Source organism: Rhinolophus hipposideros (genome assembly GCF_964194185.1).
Source record: "Rhinolophus hipposideros genome assembly, chromosome: 1".
In the NCBI taxonomy this organism is placed as follows: Eukaryota; Metazoa; Chordata; class Mammalia; order Chiroptera; family Rhinolophidae; genus Rhinolophus; species Rhinolophus hipposideros.
Window position 1 is genome coordinate 106,983,323 of NC_138047.1, and position 17,924 is coordinate 107,001,246.

The following is a 17,924-nucleotide window of genomic DNA, read 5'->3' on the forward strand; positions in this document are numbered from 1 at the left end:
CATGAATCAGGCAGCAGGAAGAGACCTGCTTAACACTTCTGCTTGGCCAATGGCCAAGCAATCACTCCCATCTGATTTGCCTAAAAGCTCAGGTGGGGCCCTTGCTGGGAGTGGGGGCAGGGTGCATTTACCTCACTGGGTTCAGGGCTCCCTCTCTGCAGAGCCTGGCCAGCCGCCCGCCGGGAAGGCCACCATTGTTTGCTGACAGCCGGTTTGACAAATTGTTTTCTGCCACTGTGGCTGGGCTGGCCCATCTGGCTGGTCTCCAGAGACCCATCTGGAAGGTCATTGCAGTGGCCTTCCTGGAGCGTGGGGTGGTTGGAGTCAGGTCCTGCAGGCTGAGATCCTGCCTGACCCGGCTTGGTGATCCGAGTAGGTCCTGCCCCCGCCCCTGTCCTGGAGCATGTGACCAGGCTGGGTCCTGGCTGCCTCAGGCCCACCGAGGACGCCTCTTCTGAGGGCTGGGGTCTAGAGCTAAGGCAAGGAAAATGCTGGGTCTGCCATCCACCACCGCAAAAGTGCCGCTAGGGAATCAAAGCACAAAGCAACGACCCAGTTTGAGGCGACCCGAAGTGCCAGCCCCAGGCGGGAATTCACAGCTTGGGTTAATAAGTGGTCTCTGGCTTGGGAACATGATTTATTATGGTCAGTGGGTTACGCTGCAATGATCGCCTTGCCTCCCTTTAATGGAGCTCCGGTTGCCTCTGCGCAGAGGCAGGAAGGGTCCTGGAGACCAGAACTGGCGCCTCGTGCATGCCGCTGGCTCAGCAGGGAGGTTCAGCCGGCTGGTCACCCTGGCTTCACACATTTCACATCCTTTCTTCATCGCATTCCTGCTGCTCAAAGCTAATGGCGTTGTCTTAAAATAAATGGGGGAGGGGGGTGAAGGGGAGCACTGAAAGAGGAGATCACAAACCACCGTTACCGACCAGCTGTTACCGACCAGCTCTGCAGGACGCTACACGATTGGCAATTACAGGGTGTCTGTGGGGACTGAAATGGTCAAAGTGACGACACCAGTGGTTTCCGATAAGGGGACTCCTTGAGTGGTCATGATGGGGCCACAGGGTTTCCAGCAGGTCCTTGAGGACAAAGATGGGCATCTTCTTTATTTCTGCCTCCCAGCACCTATCCGAGGACCCGGTACTCACTTGGCGGTTACCCCTAAATGCTTCTTGAACAAATGGATGGCTGGGTCCACCGGTCAATCAATCCAAAGATATGGGGATGGACATGATGACCCATCGCACAGCCTCACAGGCTAATTAAGATGGTAGCCCCTCAGCGTGCTGACGCTCACTCGATCACACTGTTTTTCTTATATCTCAATGATCCCCCAGTTTTCTTCAAAATAAATCCATTTGTTTCTATCATTGCACTATGGTTAGGTCTATAAAATGTTTGCTAACATTAGGGGAGGCTGCGTGAAGGTCATACGGTAACTCTGCACTTTTCATTTCAACATAAAAAGTTAAAATACGTTCATTGAAAATCCACATGTTCTGCCTACCACCTGGGGAGGGAGGCTCGATTTCTTGCTCTGGTACTTCCTCGTCCTTACGTGACAACCACTTCCAGGAGGGAACAGAATTGGGAAGGTAATTGACGTTTCCCTCAAGCCCTTCTCCAGCCTGCTTCCAAGGAGAGAGATGATGTCTCTGATTGGTGAGCCTGGGACCAGGGTCTGGGCAGGTGTGGCCCAAGCCCCCTCGACTCTCTTTCTGGGTGGCCTGCTCTCAGGATGGAGGCATTCTTCTTCCACCTCTGGGTCTTGGGGGAAGGGGGGTGCTGGGTGGGGACTAGGCAGTGACTCCTTGCAGCTGGCTTAGGAAGGGGATGCTTTGCACATTCCTCTAGTGGCACACCCAAAGTTTAGATTCATGCCTCAGAGCCTTTGCACATGCTGTTCCCTCTGACTGTGACACCCTTCCCCACCTCACCAATGAGTTGGACACCTCACTGGGCCTAGGGGATCTGTTCAGCAGCCAGTCCTTCCTGAATGGCCTCCCATTTCCCGAAGCCAGGTAGAACTGACCCTTCCCTTCATCACGTATCTCATGGCACACGTATGATTGACTACAGAGTGATTGTCTACATGTGTGTCTCTCCCATTGCCCTGTGAAGTCCCTGGGGCAGGGACCAATGTTGACTCATCTCTTTTCGCCTTCACACCATATTGCCTGGCATATAACGGGGGTCAACAAACATGGAATAAGTGGACAGATTAGAAAGTTCTGATTGGTTTTAATGTTTTAAAATTTGAAATATATAATTACTTAAACCAAGCATTTCATTTGGTAGACAAAAATCTTTTCAAATATGGGGAGGAGTCCCAGGGTCAGGAAAATAACCAAACAGTTCTCCATGGCTGACAATGTTAGGAGCTATAAGACCAGTTCAGGACCTCCCAGCCCTGCATGCTGACAGCAGGGCTGGGTAATTGTTTGTTCTAGGGAGCCGTCTGGTGCATTGCAGGGTGTTTAGCAGCACCCCTGGCTTCTACCCATTAGATGCCAGTAGTAGCTTTCCCATTGTGACAACAAAAATTGTCTCCAGACATCGCCAAAATTGGGCCTGAGGAGACAAAATCAACCCCACTTCAGAACCACTGGACCCATCACTCAGTAGATTTTGGTACAGTAAATACTCCCTTTGTTCCCTTCATATTGGCCAAAACCAAGCTGCTCAGAATTTGCAGGGCACAGTCCTGTGTTTCTCCCAGGCTCAGACAACCAACACAAACCCCCAAGCCAAAGGCAAAACCACTTGCCACTGAATGAGGGCTTTGATTGCTACCAATTTCTTAAAGCGCTCACTGAAGGTTCTGCTTCAAATATTTATGGAGTCTATGAAATGGCCCCGGAGAGTGAGCGATCCTATTAAATTTATCACCCCAACGGTGATTTATGGACCTGGGAATTGCTGCAAATGCTTTGTCTAAGCTCGTTGTGGAAAGCCAGGATCCTCGCAGGGCTCTGGAGCTCAGAGGGTGGTAGGAGGCCGTCAGCGGGGCAGACAGGACAGGACGTTCTGCCTTTTTCTTGCAGACATTGCACTGGGAGTCCTGGTTCCACGGCGGCGGCATCTGGGCACATTCTAGCACCAGGTGTTGGCCCCAAAGGCAGAGGAAGCTGGAGGCAAGAGCATATGAAGTGGTCTCTGCTTCTGCATGTTCATAAAAGTCCCTGTGATCCCTGACTTTATCCAAGGAAGAGACGCGACGATAACTAACAGTTATGGAGCACATCCTGTGTTCCCGGCACCAGATACTCCTCATGCATTAGCTCTCTTCCTTCTATTACAGTTCATGGAGGCCCACACCATCATCATCGTTACAGAAGAGGACACAGCAATTGGGATGGGGGACAGCTCCCAGCCCATGTCATCCAGCAGGTGCCTAACAAGGCAAATACTGCTGGGTATCCCCACACAGCACGTGTCCTGTATAACCTTGTTCCCAGTGACAAGAGACAGTGACTTTCCCACTAAGAGGAAGTCAACATCGATTGGATGCCAGCCTCCTGGCCCAACGCCCGGGGTTCTCAAACGTGCCATTCCACTTGCTTTCATTTAATCTTCCCAACAGGCTATTAGCAGGCCCACATGACAGGTGAGGAAACAGTTACCTGTTTCAAAGACTCTAAGTAGTTTACCTACATTTATGCGGCTCTGAAGTAGCAGGATCAATAGCCAAGCCCATCTGATGTCAAAATCTCTTCCTAGATCACCACCAGCAGCTATTATATGTGTGTTCATGACCAGCACCTCACATTGACCACGCCCTTCCCTGTACAACAGGTAAGACCACTGTGCTCATTAATAGGAGACCCACTTATGCCTTTGCTCAGTCCTCTGAGAACTGTGAGTAGTGTGTCTGCGCCTCACCCATGACACAAGCAGAATGGAGCAAACCTCTCCAGTGAGCCCAGGAGGCAGTGCCCAATGGCAGTTTTTCACACCCAGTGCCTTCTGCCTCATCAGTGGAAGATGGCTGAGAAAGGAAGGGCAGGGAAGGAGCAGAAGTAATGATCAAGCAGCACCCCTACGTAGCACACCTGCCTACCAGGTGCTCCCAACAGCAGGAGAGGCAAGCGAATACTTGTGCCATTATGCTTCAGAGATGGAGCTGGAAGGGAGACCCACACAGGTGTCAGTGGAGCCCCCAGGAGGGAACCACCGAGGAGTGGGAAGGCCTCCTGGAGGAAGTGGTGTCTGAGCTGGATTCTATTGTGTTAAAAGTTGAAGGTCATTCCACACAGAGTAATGTGCACATAGGAGGCAAACACCCACTTCAGGGTTCTGGACTTTGGAAACCTCCTATGGGCTGGGTACTGTGGGCACGGGAACAAAAACATCTAAATAAACATCCTATCATCTCACTTTAAAGAAACAAAAGTATCCTGTGGCCTTGCAATTGTGTCCAATAAAGGAAGAGCTTTCATCCCGTGGCATTCTACATCTGCAGTAATAACTTTGAAGAAAGTTGAAGAACAATGAGAAACGTGGGGCCGTACGAGTATGAAGATACCTTGTGGGTTCAGTCATTCATTTAATTTGTGCTCCAACTATTTCCTCAAAAGGTTTGCTGTGGGCTTCTGACCAGTATCGCCTGCAGCAGATGTTTGTGGGATTATCCTCACACTGAATTCCAGATTAGAGTGTCCAACGAGGCAGAAGGGAGTGCTCACATTGTCCCCAAAGAAGGCCCAGCATGATCCGGCCACATACTGACCAGAGCGCCAACTCTAGAGCCAGGCTGTCTGAGTTGGACCCCCAGCTCTGCCACTTACCAGCTGTGTGACCTCAGGTTAGGTATTTACCACCTCTGTGCCTTACCTTTTCTCATAGGTAAAGTGGGGCTAATGCTGAGATCCATGTTGTGGGCCCCTAGTGAGTGCTGGACAAGCTAATCCATCATACTTGTAAGCGTGGCACATAGAATCACTCCAGAAATGGGAGTGGGGGGCAGAGTCCTTTCTCATTCCTGTTCTAATTGACATCATCATTACAATCTCTGAGGCGACTCTTTACATCCTCATATGTTATGCTGCAGCCACATTTAATTGCTTACAGTGCCCCCAATACTTCATGAGCGCTTGCCTCTCCATCTTTGAAGGTGTTGTTCCCTTTGCCTGGAATGCCTTCTACCTGCCTGAGATAATGCAGGTCAAAGATCAAATGTCAGAGGTAATTTTCCTAGAAAAAGAGCAAAGCTGGAAAGAAGTTCCTACTACTAGATAATAAGCCTGTAGACAAATATTTCAAATGATAGTCACCAGTCAGAAAAAAAAAAGGTTAAGAAGGTCAATAACAAAGGCTGTCATTTACTGAACACCTCCCTCGTGCCAGGCAGTACCTCTCGCGTGTTCCAGACACATACTCGGTCTGCTTATCTGATGTTGTCCTCATATCAGCAGTTGGCTGTATTATGTCCACATTCCAGATGAGGAGACTTAGGCACAGACGTGAAGGAGTCTGCCTGACGTAACCCTGAATTACAGCTGGGATCTGAATACAGGCCTTTCAGAGTCCAAATCTCATATGTAAAGTAAGTTTTCTCTAGAAACAGTGCTGCTCTGGCTGTAACTGATTAGGACATTTTGGACCACACCTCCAGGAAGTAGAACAAGGAAAGCTGGACAAAATATAATGAAACATCTATTTAAACTACCTGAGAGCTACCGAGGCTGTGAGGATTTGTGGGACTAAAACTGAAAACAGGAGAGAAGCCACGAGTGGCTCGCATGGCATCCAGAGGTTATCGCTCCTCCCATGAAGGCCGAGCCTGTGTGTGGTGCTGGCAGCGGACAGGCTAAAAGCTAAGCAGAGCCTCTGGCAGCCTCATGGGGCTGAAGGGGCCAAGGAGGAAGGATGCTGATAAACACTACAGGCTTTTGATCAAGGCCCCAAAAGGCGATGCTGTAGGAGTAAGAGTGAACAAGAAATAACGGACCCCATACATGCGGAAACAGCTGAGGTGAGGAACAGTCTGTAGTTGGCCTCGCTGCCTGTCAGAAGCTACAGGAAATCCTCTTTGGCTGAAGATACTACCAAGCTGAACGTCGGATCATGCCTTCAAGTGTTTGCACACAATGTCCAGCACTTAGTGAAAAATAACCAGACACAGAACACATGATTTGACCAAAAACACAAATTAAAAAGTAGGTAATAGAAAGAGACTAGGAGCGGAAACCAGACAGGCTTTGTGGGGTTAGTCATTTTCTAGTCCTTGACCTGGGGATGGCTTCATGGGTATGTAGCAACCTATGATAGTTCACTGAGCTGTACACTTATGAGTTGTATTCTTTTCTATACGTGTGTTATACCTTCAATTAAAAAGCTTATTTAAGAAATTAGGTGATGATGTCCTCTCACCTCCAAAGAATCCAGTCGAGCTGTCTGTGTTGGCCACTCAGCCTCAGGAACGGGCCAGGACTTGGACGGCAAAGAACTTTGGAGGGTACTGTCCATTTCAGGGTACAGGAGGTGTTTCTGAGCTAGAAGAGAATATTCTCAGTCAAGCCTCAACCCAGAAATTTATTCTAAAAATCAAGAAGTCTCTGAGTCTTGTAACAACCTTTTTCATTCTCTTTCATTCCCGGATCCCCACACCATACCTTAATTTAAAAAAAGAAAATCACCCATGTTACCATCTTTCTAAGTAACCACTGTTACTACTGTAGTTTCTCTCCTAGCCTAAGTTGTCAATCACATACAGATGAGCACGTGTATCTCTATCACTGGAGTCATCCGTTACATTCCATTTCCTACGTTTTAAAAATTTAGTAGAAAATCGTAATTTCTGTGGTATCACATGGTGTGTGTCAAAACCATTTTAGTGACTAATATTTCATTGAATATATAGGTTAATTAACAATCCTGGCGCTACTTTCCCCCCACTTTATTTATTTATTTTTTTGCTATTATAAACGCCCTAGCATGGATGCCTGTCCATTGAGCTTTTCCACACACAGAACTGTTGACTTAGGATGAGTTTCCAGGAGTATGTCATAATAAATGAATAAACGGAGCCCCTTTCAAATGGAGCCCCAGCTGCCATCCCAGAGGAGCTGCCTCGCACATCTTAGTCCTCAAATCTTTGGAATATTAAAACAGGACAATATAACCATTGGGCCTGGGGCAATCTTATTTCCCAAAGACTGTTTGCAAAGATCACAAGAAGGCAGATACTATGACTACGGGACTGAAAATTAAAAACATTGTTTAGAATTAGCATCACTATATGAGCTTATGTGCAGCAGTAGAAATGCCTTCCTTCTATGGATGTCACGGGTCCCCTTCCCTCTCTCATAAATACTCACTGCCTATGTCTCCTGATAGGAACACTGCTTGGGCATTGTCTGAATCAGTGCTTCCTGAATAGCTGTTCTTTGATCTCAAATAAATGCTTGTTGCCTCTCACTTGAAAGACATTCTATTTTTAGGTTAACAAGTGAAACTATGGTGCTGAGAAATTTGACCATTTTTGTAGTGGCAGCATTTTTTCTCATGGGCTCTCCCTAAGTTGTGGAATGAGAAGCAGGGAAGGGAGTAGGAGAAAGCAGGTTACGATTCCTCATCGTCTACACTTGACAGTAGGTGTTCTCCCACCCTGGCCCACCTGGCCGATCATCCTGCTGGTTTGGACCAAGTCTGAGCACACGGACTATTCCAAATTGAAAACTGCACTGACCTGTTAAAACTGCTGTCTTCTCAGACTCGGTGTCCAGGTCGAGGCTTGTCTGGAAGAAAAGACATCTCAGCAATTATTCTGAAGACACAGGGAAAAAAGCCTTACACAGGTGACTACAACCGGAGCAAAGCAGCGCCCTCACCCCACCCCGCAGAAGGTGCACTGTGCCCAGAGCCACTCCTCCCCGTGCACTAGAAAATGCAGGCAGGACCCCTCCCTTCTCTACCCATGACCCTAAGAGTCCAGGATTCGCTCTTGGGGAATACAGGTACAAGGAAACGATTCCCTCTCCTTTACTCAAATTCAATCTCAAATAGAGACTGTGATAAATGTGTTTTAGAAACTGCTATTAAAAGTGGGGGAAAATGAGGGCAGCTGGATGGTGAAGTCTCCAGAAATCCTCTCAGAACGGAGGTCCCACTGATATCCTGTGAGAGCTGCCCCTCTGGGGCCTCTGAGTCAGTCACCCAGGAATTCAGGTTGGGCTTGACCTGAGTCCCCTGCACCACCATATAGACTAGTGTCCTCCTGGGTCCCATGATCATATAGTGTCTGAAAGGGGTGCAGCAATGGTAACTCAGCTGGTTGGCCTGGAGGTCCCGAATGGTTGAACACCGGGTTAGAGTTGGTTTCAGACCAGGAGCCCAGACCTCACTTCCTCGTGGGTAAGGCTGGCTGGATCGCCTTCCTACACCAGCCCCGAGCACGGGTGCGGCACAGAGACGGAGCCCAGGCCATGGGGTCAGTGGACAGAGGGAGGAAGGGAGGGGCCGTCAGGTCTGGCAGGTACGGGAGGCGGCGGGTCCTGTGCCCACAGCCCCCGCAGGAAGAGGGCCAGGGCTCTGCGGGAATCTACCTCTGGGACGCTGGCAGCGGAGAAGGTGGCCGCGTACTCAGCCAGCGCCACGTCGTTCACCACGCTGTGCGCCATCTCAGAGAGCAGGTCGCTGGCCTCCCCGTGTCTGTGCAGCTCCTGCAGCAGGTGTGTGATCAGGTGGTTCCTCTCCCGGCACTTCTGGACCAGAGAAGCCAGCGTGGCCTGAAAGGATGGGAGCGAAGACACAGCCAGGTGGGTGCCTGGGCACCGGGCTGCCACGGGGGCTGGGGCATCGCCGCCCCACACTGCGCCTCCTAGCACTGCCTTAGCCACGCCTCCCTCCACCGGGAAGCCAAAGCCAGGGTTGAAAACAAGCTGCCACACGGCTACACCTCCAAAGGGCTTCCTGCTGCCCTCCGGATGCCCTCTGAATAGGTCAAGAGCGTGCACCTTGGATCCACCACTGACCAGCTATGTGACCAAGCTCCTCTCGACACCTCGCTTTGCTCATCTGTACAATGGGCATTGTTAAGGGCACCAGGACAAAAGGAGACTGAGCAGGCAAAGCGCTCACACAGGGTCAGCCACGCAGGCCCTCGGACAGTGCTGGCCACTACTGCCATAAAAGACTCTCTGCCCCATCCCTGTACCTCTCAAGTCCCATCATGACGATCTTCCTTCTCCCTCCTCCAGTTCCAGCCATACTGCTGTCTGCTGACCCCACTCCACCCCCTGGAACTTCCTCATCACTCCTGTGTGGCTCCTACATGTCCGAAGCCCAGAAAAGGCTTGTTCAGATTTATTCAGAGGCCAGCCCACGTGTCACCTCCCTGGGCTCAAGGCTTGGTGTCCCTCTGTGCCCTGGCTTCTGGCTTCCTTCTACCCCTGCCGTTAATTTTTAGATGTGGGGAGCTCCTCAACTCCAAGGCTGACACTCCCGTGTCCCTGGCTCCATCGCTGTGCCATCCCTGGGGACCCCATGGCCCTTGGGACGGATTTGTTGCATGAATGACGTGAGTGAGTGACACATCCACCATGAAATGACCTCCCCCATCAGCACAAGTCTGGAGAGGGCGACAGACTTGTCATCTTGAGGGTGGCCCTCCTGGTGTGCCCTCCTGCTCAGTTGGGGGAGGAGGTGATGATCCCTTGCTGCCCATCCCAGAGGTTCAAGGTCGTTTGCATGTCAGTTTCCAGGGGGTGGTGCCTGGGTGCCCAGTAGTGGCAGGCAGGCAGGCTTGGAGGCGGGGGCCCCTGGATCACACCGCCCCAAACTTCAGGGCTTCATTATTCAGCCGCATTAGTTTGTGCAGCTCCCCTGAGAAAGAGGCCATTGCTGATGGTGACAGACTCTGCCAGGCTCTTCATAAACCCTGCCTCTCCGAGACACAGTGTGGCCAAGGGGAGGACACAGCCTTTCACATCAGATGGACCGGGGTTCAAATCCTCGCTCCCCTCCTGAGTAACTCTGTATGACTGTAGGCAAGTCACTGCATCGCTCTGAGCCTCAGTTTCTCTCCATTTATGGAGTGGGGCTCGTGCTCCCCTTCCTGACATGTGGTGGAACTTAAAACAAAATGTGCAGAGCGCCTGGCCCACAGTAAGCATTCCACAGATCGTGACTGCGATCATTATGAATCCTCACAAAATCTCCAAGCCTGCCCAGGAATCACAATCCCATTTGTCGATGAGGAAACTGAGGCTGTGAGAGGTGACCTGGCTTGACGCCAGGTCTCTGGGCTCCGCCCGTCCAGGCCGGCTTCTCCTGGGTCAGGCCTTGCCTCGCCGGTGAGGTGCTGCAGGTGCCCTGGTGTGGTTGTTTTTCCTTTTTTTTTTCCTGGTGTTATTTTAATCTCACATTTGTAAAGCACTTTATAGTTGACAAGAGATTATGGTCCATACTTAAGTAAATGACACACAGCAAACGAAAGTCAGAGGGAGGAACAGGGAAACCTCACGTTTCCGAGAGCTTTCCAGTTTGCTCTCCACTTTTTTTGGATAACATCCATGGAGTGTTAGAACAAGCTGTGAGAGCAGCCAGTGGGAATGACTGTCGTTCCATTTCACAGACACAGCCCCGAGGCTGAGGCAGACGTGTGGTTCCAGATGGAAGAGCACGGAGGGTTGTGAGCTCACACTTCTGATTTAACAGTTCAGGAAACCGAGGCCCCACAGGGGGCGGGGCTCGGTCAGTCAGTGGGGCCCAGGGGCTGAACCAGGCCAGGCCCCTCTCTCCATGCTTCCCAAGAAATAAAAAGAAGGGGCGGGTCCTCCCGGTCCACTTCACAAACCCGGTGCCATACTTGAGGTTGAACATGTCATCACAACCAAACCACACGTCCAACCAGCAAAGAACCAATGACACCTTGTGGGCCAGTAATGCCATTTCGGGGAATGTGCTCTAAAGAAATGACTAAATTTGTGGGGAAATCCTTTCTAATAAAACATGTACATCATGGTGTTGATATACAATAACGCAAGAGAGAGAGGGAGGGAGGAAAGAATAAAGGAAGCAAGGATGGACAGACGGACTTGAACACCAAGCAAGGAAATGGCAGTTCATGAATTGCGGCCTCTCATAGCTTATGCTGCATTGCGACCAGCAGCTTCAAAGGTTGGCCAGGACAGGGATAGCCCTTGCAGGTGACACCCTCAAGTGGGAAAGCAGAACAGACAGGTTAAGGAGCATCTGAGACACGTGTAAAACACACTGGAAGAAAGCACCAGCTTCAAATGGGGGTTGGGGGTGATTTTGTATCTTTCATTCATCTTTCCAGTATTTTAATACAATCTCTAATGGGAAAAATACTACAAACTTTTTTTTGAAAGAGACATTTCATATTGATTTCATAAACATATTACCTTCAAAGGAGTCACAGCCAAATTCGCTTCATATTGCTTTTTCTGAAGTTCGTCAAGCTGAAAGAGAAGCAGTGTTGCTAACAAGGCTGAGCCATAGTTTACACAGCTCGGTGCTTCCCCAGGAGAGCCAGGCTCTCAGAAACTGCCTGTGTCCCCTCTTTTCCCACAGGAGTTCTCAGTGGGGAACAGGGGCCTTTCCTGCATCACCTGCTCGGCAGGATCAGGAGAAAGGGCACTCTGAGCACTGGAGAATGAGCTCTGCAAGACTGCAGTTGCCAGGCCAGCTTCATCACCTCTTCTTTCAGGAAGGCTTCCCGGATTCCCCATGTAGAGGTGCCAGAGTTTTTTGGTGTCTTGTTCAATTTATGGGTTGCCAATCCCAGCCTAGCCACTACTAGAATTGTGACTTTGTGCAAGTCACTTTTATCTGCCTCAGTCTTCCCATCTATAAAGTGGGGGCAATATTAGTGAGGATTTCACGAGGACTCTGTGAATGATTCCTGTAAAGTGCTTAGGACAAGGCCTGGCAGCCAATCACACTCAATGACTGGAAACCATCATAACTGTCTGGGGCAGAGGCTCCAGGCATGTGAGCAAAGCCAACTGGACCTTCCAGCCGAGCCCAGAGCCCAGCTGAACAGCACCGAGTGATCCCCATTGATGCCTTGTAGAGCAGAATCGCCCCACTGAGTCCTGTCTGAATGCCTGACTCACAAAATCAAAAGACATAACTATGAGTGTTCTATGAGTTCCTCTCACTCTCTTGTTCCCTCTGTAGTGGGTACAAGAAAGCTGCATAAATAAAAGTCCTCCTTCTCCCCACCCCCATCTTCTGACCTCTAACCCTATATACCCATAATCAGAATGTATGCATGTGTATATGTCCACATGTGAGCTTATACGGTACAAAATGTCTTACATCTTGTTTGTATCATTTAGTTAAAATTGTGGAGTTATTCCCATGGCAACACAGACAAATTAATCATATTCTTTTAAAGTCCTGTATATTATTATTTCATCATGAGGCTGAAACATAGTTTATTTAATGAATTCTTTGTTTATGGACATTTATATCATTTTTATTTCTTTGCTTTTCAAACAAGGCTACGATGAACATTTCTGTATATCTATTTTGGCAGATACACAGAAATATATTTACTGTGAATATATTCAGAGGAAAATTCCAGCTCCAAGCAGACTGTCTTATACTGGAAAAGCACTCAGTAACATTTGCAGGCGGGGATTTGGTTTTCTCTCTGCCTCAGTTTAGGAAATAGCATGGATATGTTGCTGTGAACTATGTACTGGGGCATTTTTTCAATTAAAAAGTGAATGTGAAGAAAGTGAAAAGACAACAGAACGAGAGAAAATATTTGCAATTCATGTGCCTAATAAGGGACACATATGTAGACTACATAACAAATGCTTACAACTCAACAACAACAACAACAAAAACCCAATTACAAAATGAACAAAGCCTCTGAATAGACATTTCTTCAAAGAAGATACGAATTGCCAATAAGCTGATGAAACGGAGCTCAGCATCATTAGCCATCAGGGAAACGCAAATCCAAACCACAAGGAAATACCACTTCACACCCACTAGCATGGTTTTCATCGAAAAGACAGACAGTAGCCAATGGAGGGTGTGGAAACGTTGGGACCCTTACCCACTGCTAGTGGGGATGTAAAATGGAGCTATCAGACACACTTTAAAGTAAATGTGACTAAAATGCTCAATAATTATACTGTAAGAATTTCATCATAGAAACGGAAACTATCACAAAAGAATCAAATGGAAATTCTAGGACTGCAAAAAGCAATAAGTGAAATTAAGAACTAAAATAATGAGTTTAAGAATAAATTAGACTCATCTAAAGACTATTATTTAATTGGGAGACAGATTAGGAGGAATCATCCAAACTGAAGCAGAGAGAAAAAAAAAAAGAACAAAAATATTTTTTAAAAAACAGACTTAAAAATACATCAGCTATGGTAAAAAGGCCTACGGTGTATAATTGGAATTATAATTTTCACACATCAGTCACACAGAAAATGATAATACCGCCCATGTGGTTTGAGGGCACAGTGAAAAACCATGTGTCACCTTGGTTTTAGAAGTGGGAAAGCAGTTACGTAACATGTCCCACCTGGATGGTGGAATCAACACTATTCCCGCTCTTTGAACCAGTAACCCCAGTTCTCTGAACTATCCTATATAAACAACGATGTATAAATTAGTGGAAATAATTATAGATCCAACAACAGGGGAATGGAAATCATTTCCACCCAGTAAGTAGGTTATTGCTGCACAGTCAAAAAAATAATGACGCAAAGACTATGGAACAACACGGATTAAAGATGTAAAACTCCGTGCAGTGTGTTCGATTATACAGCGAACTCATGAGGAAGGAGTCAGACATCACACCCAATTGTTGAAGGTGTATATTTCATCCATCGGCTTGTCAAAAACAACGTAAAGTTTGGTGTCATTTAGGGTAACTAGTACACTCATTTATTCCTGGTGGATGTCTAAACGGCACAACCACTTAGGAAGGTCGTTTGCTACTATCTATCAAAGTTAATTTCATACATAGCCTTTGACCAGTAATTCTTTCACTAGGATTTTACCCTTTGAATACATAGCAGCAATATATTCCCAAGACAGAGGTATAGAAATGTTCACTGAAGCCTTATTTGTGAAGCAAAGAAACAGAAACAATTTAGATTTCCATAAACAACGAATTGGTTAAGTGAGCTGTGGTTTGGTCTCATGAAGAAATAATACGCGAGATTTTAAAAGAATGAGGTCAGTTTGTATGTGTTGATATGAAACATCGCCAAGATTTGTTATTAAATGATAAAATCAAGATGCAGAATATTTTTGTACGGTATAATTTCTATATATGTACACATACACACACATACTGAATATGGGTAGATAGGGTTGGAAAAAACACGAGGTCAGAATGCATTGGCATTAAGGGATAGGATGGACTTGGGTTTGGCATTAAAAACTCTGAGATAATTATAGTTGTATGATTGTTGTAAAAAATCATACAGGAGGTCCCTTAGATACTTTACCTGGTTTACTGCCATGGGAACATTTTGCAAAACTATAGTATATCTCAATCATACAATGTCAATTGTACTGATATTCATGCAACCCACCAAGTTTATTCATATTTCTCCAGTTTTATTTGCACTTGTGTGTGTGTGTGTGTGGACACTAAGTTCTAGGCCATTTTATCCCCTATGTAGGGTCACGTCTCCACCACCACAGACAAAGACACTGAACCATTCCAACTCTACAAGGCTCTCTCGTTGCCCCTTACCAATCGCACCCATGTCACTCCTACAGAGGAAGGATTTTACCTATGTAACATTTGAGAAACTGTTTGACCTTCTAAAAAACCATATATGTGTATATGGTTGAACAGGTTACATTTAACAGGTTAGCTGGATGGAGGGGATACAGACCTTGTTTTTCTTCCCTATGCTGCTCTACAAGTATACTTTAGAAATCTAAAAATTAGCAAGCAACTGCTTGAAATGGTCCATGAGATCTTACCTGAGTTTTTAAATTTAATTTAATTTTTAAATTCTGAACACTTCCTGCAGGGTGGGAACATCAGCTTGGGGGGGGCGGGGGACATCAGTTTACATGGGGGGAGGGAAGTGCTGCCCAGCCTACCTTGCCCTTGAGCTGGTCCTGGAGGCAGAGGGCCTCATCTCGAGCTGCCTGCAGCTCCCGGTATGCGGACCCCTGGTCCCTGAGCTGGCACTGCAGGGTCAGCACCTGGTGACTGAGCTGCCTGACACGCAGCCTGAGGTCCTCCTCGGAAGTCTGGACCTCCGGGTCCCGGAGCTGTGGGAATGACAGTTTCGAATGTAATTCTTAGGTTGTCTCCCAAGTCATTTGCCTTAGCTAATAAACAGTACTGTTTTTCTGCTTAGTGTTTTTTCTGCTTACATTTTCCCCACAGTTAAAAAAAGTGGAGAAAATAAAGTAACAGAAATTACTCCAGATCCTATTAGCCAGTCTAATCATCATTATTATCCATATATTTTCTTTTCCTTTCTCCACTGTGCTCTTACACACATGCTCATATGAGTGTGTGGCCCGGGACAGGTTTCTTGAGAGAGGATGTTTTGAGTGTGCGGGGAATTGCAGAATGACATTCTAACATGTTATTTTCAAAAACAACTTTTTCACATATATTTTCAAAAACATGCAAAATAACATGGCATTTCAGAGTGTTTGAATAGATATTGTTCACATTATACTGAAACACAGTATGATGAATGACATTTCATGTTCAAATCCAATTATAAGAAGCTAATTACATGAAAGATATATTTCCATAAAGCAGAAGATACTGCGTACCCCCCAAACAGTTTTCTTAAATCAGTGCAAAATAGCCTCTCCCACTTCATGGCCTGAACACGAATGAGCGAATTTTGTATGGATGTCAGCAGGGAATTTCAGGGAGGGTGGAAGGTGAGAAGCAAGAGGTGAGTTAGCACTGGGGGGGCGGGGAGGGTGGTGCTGCTGCTGCTCCCAGTGGTTCCGATTCCTAAATTTCGGTTTCCATATATACATAATGTACATATATATAATATATATACACACATACATGTAATGCATTTTCTACATAACATTTAATACACCATATATCCCTCTTACATCCTGCTTTTCTCCCTTTACACCTTGCATGCCAGGAGCATTTTTCCGTGTCGTTAAATAATGCTGAAAAGGCTGTTGTTAGTATATACGTAGCATTCGGTGGCGTGTCGAAAGCTTAGATAATTCTCATATTTTGCTGCTAACACTGGGGCTGTGACAAAGATCCTCCCGCATAAATACTGACACACCTCTGAGTCGTTTCTCGAGATCCTTAGACAGGGAGCTGCTGGGTCCAGGGCCAGCTCTTATTCGTACAGCTAAGGCGGCCTCGTGAAGGAGCGGGCCTGCTACGGGCACACGTTCCATTTGTGGGGGCCCAGGAGCCCCGAGGCTTCTGGAACGCTCTTCTCCCTTGTCGCGGAGGTCTGCCTTTCATTCAAAGCAGCCACCCTGAGAATTTCAGGCCTACAAAGATCATCCCTTCCACGTGTTCCTGACCTGAGTCTGAGCAGACAGGAGGGGGAGCCTGAGCTATTCTGTTTGGAGAGGAGAGAGAAGATGGAGGAGAGGGTGAGAAGGCAGAATCCACGTGACTCCTGACTCGGTGGCTGATAGGTGTCCCCTTTGTTGGTAAGGGAGGGGACAACAGAATGTGATTTTTTAAAAAAATGAATAGAAATTCAGAGCATGAGCTTGAGAGTCACAGGCTGGGCCTTGCCAAGAACAGATGGGGGCTCCGAATGGCTCCATACAATCCAGTTCCCAGACTTGCAAAACAACTTGGCCTTTCTGGGGAGTTAGGTGCCTTTGCTGCCTCCCTCCTCGGCAGGGACACAGACCAAGGCTCTGTCCCCAGAGTCCTAAGAGAGCGCCCACAGCGCATTCTAAAGAGGGGTGGCACCGGGCCTGCCTGTCACATAGGATGGCACCACACAGCACCCCTGTGAATGGACACATGACTCACATGTTCCCTACATTATGAGCATGTGCTCCAGGCACAGGCTGAGCTTGGGCTGGGAGCCATGGTGCACGCGGCCCTCGGGGAGCTCTGAGTGGTGGGGGACACTGATGCCGAAACAGGCCACTCAGCACAGTGTGTGGGGGGGGAGCCTGGAGGAGGCACTAAACCAGAGGCACCACTGCCACCCGGGGGGTGGCGAATGGGTGCCCACCGTTCTGTGAGGTGAGGGAGGAGCCCGTGAATTTGTAGCAATAGGCGATTTCTATGGTGTAAATACTCTCACCCAGGCCTACTGCCAACTACCAAAGTGGCGTCACTGAACTCAGACTTGGGAAGACATGTGCATGAGTTCGCCTCAGCTCTGAATCCAACCTGGGGGGTTGGGAAGAGACGTCCCCCAAATGAGACCTAAAGGATGAGTCTCCTAGAGAAAGCTGGGGTGCGGGCAGATCAAGGGAACAAGAGTGCAGACGTGGGGACGTAGAAGTGGGGATGTAAATAGCAATAGCTGAAGTTCCCAAGAGGCTACATTATAACTCACCAAAAGGAATGTGGATTTTGTACCCGGGGCGATAGGAAGGCACAGAAGAATTTTAAGCCAAATCGAAACATGAGCAGGTTTGTGACTTAGGAAAAAGGAAAGGAGACGCTTTCTTCACCCTTTTCATCCTGCCCATCAACAAACCCCATTGATTCCAACTCTAGTTTTTGTCTGGAATCCTCTCTTAATTGTAAATTCTTCTAATCTAATGTCATCTCTTGGTGATATGACTGCAAAATCCGCTTGACTGTTCTCCCTGTATCCACCTGCCCCTTTTCCTCACAGTAGGAGAGATTATTTTTTTCTACAATAGAAATTGAATCATGTTGTTCTCCTGCTTAAAACTCTCCAACGTCTTCCCAGTGCATTTAGAAATGACCATACCCAGAGCCTGCTGAGATCGGTCTCATGACAACTTCTGCA

The 17,924-nt window shown here is 47.7% G+C and overlaps 1 protein-coding gene across 10 annotated transcripts in view; it reads right to left on the bottom strand.

Moving 5' to 3' along the window:
* LOC308492024 (uncharacterized protein C4orf50) overlaps window positions 1–17,924 on the bottom strand; it is a 104,633-nt gene that overhangs the window by 57,939 nt on the left and 28,770 nt on the right. For 5 of the 10 annotated variants that reach the window (XM_081036309.1, XM_081036305.1, XM_081036308.1 and 2 more), the window contains 6 exons: window positions 15,067–15,240; window positions 11,373–11,429; window positions 8,550–8,732; window positions 7,694–7,742; window positions 6,376–6,497; window positions 2,913–3,131 (listed from right to left, as the gene is read on the bottom strand). In XM_081036309.1, coding sequence (XP_080892435.1) covers window positions 2,913–3,131; window positions 6,376–6,497; window positions 7,694–7,742; window positions 8,550–8,732; window positions 11,373–11,429; window positions 15,067–15,240 — 804 coding nt within the window. Of the gene's footprint in view, window positions 1–2,226; window positions 3,132–6,375; window positions 6,498–7,693; window positions 7,743–8,549; window positions 8,733–11,372; window positions 11,430–15,066; window positions 15,241–17,924 lie in introns of those variants that run through there. The other 5 variants (XM_081036312.1, XM_081036311.1, XM_081036313.1 and 2 more) reach the window with 3 other exon arrangements.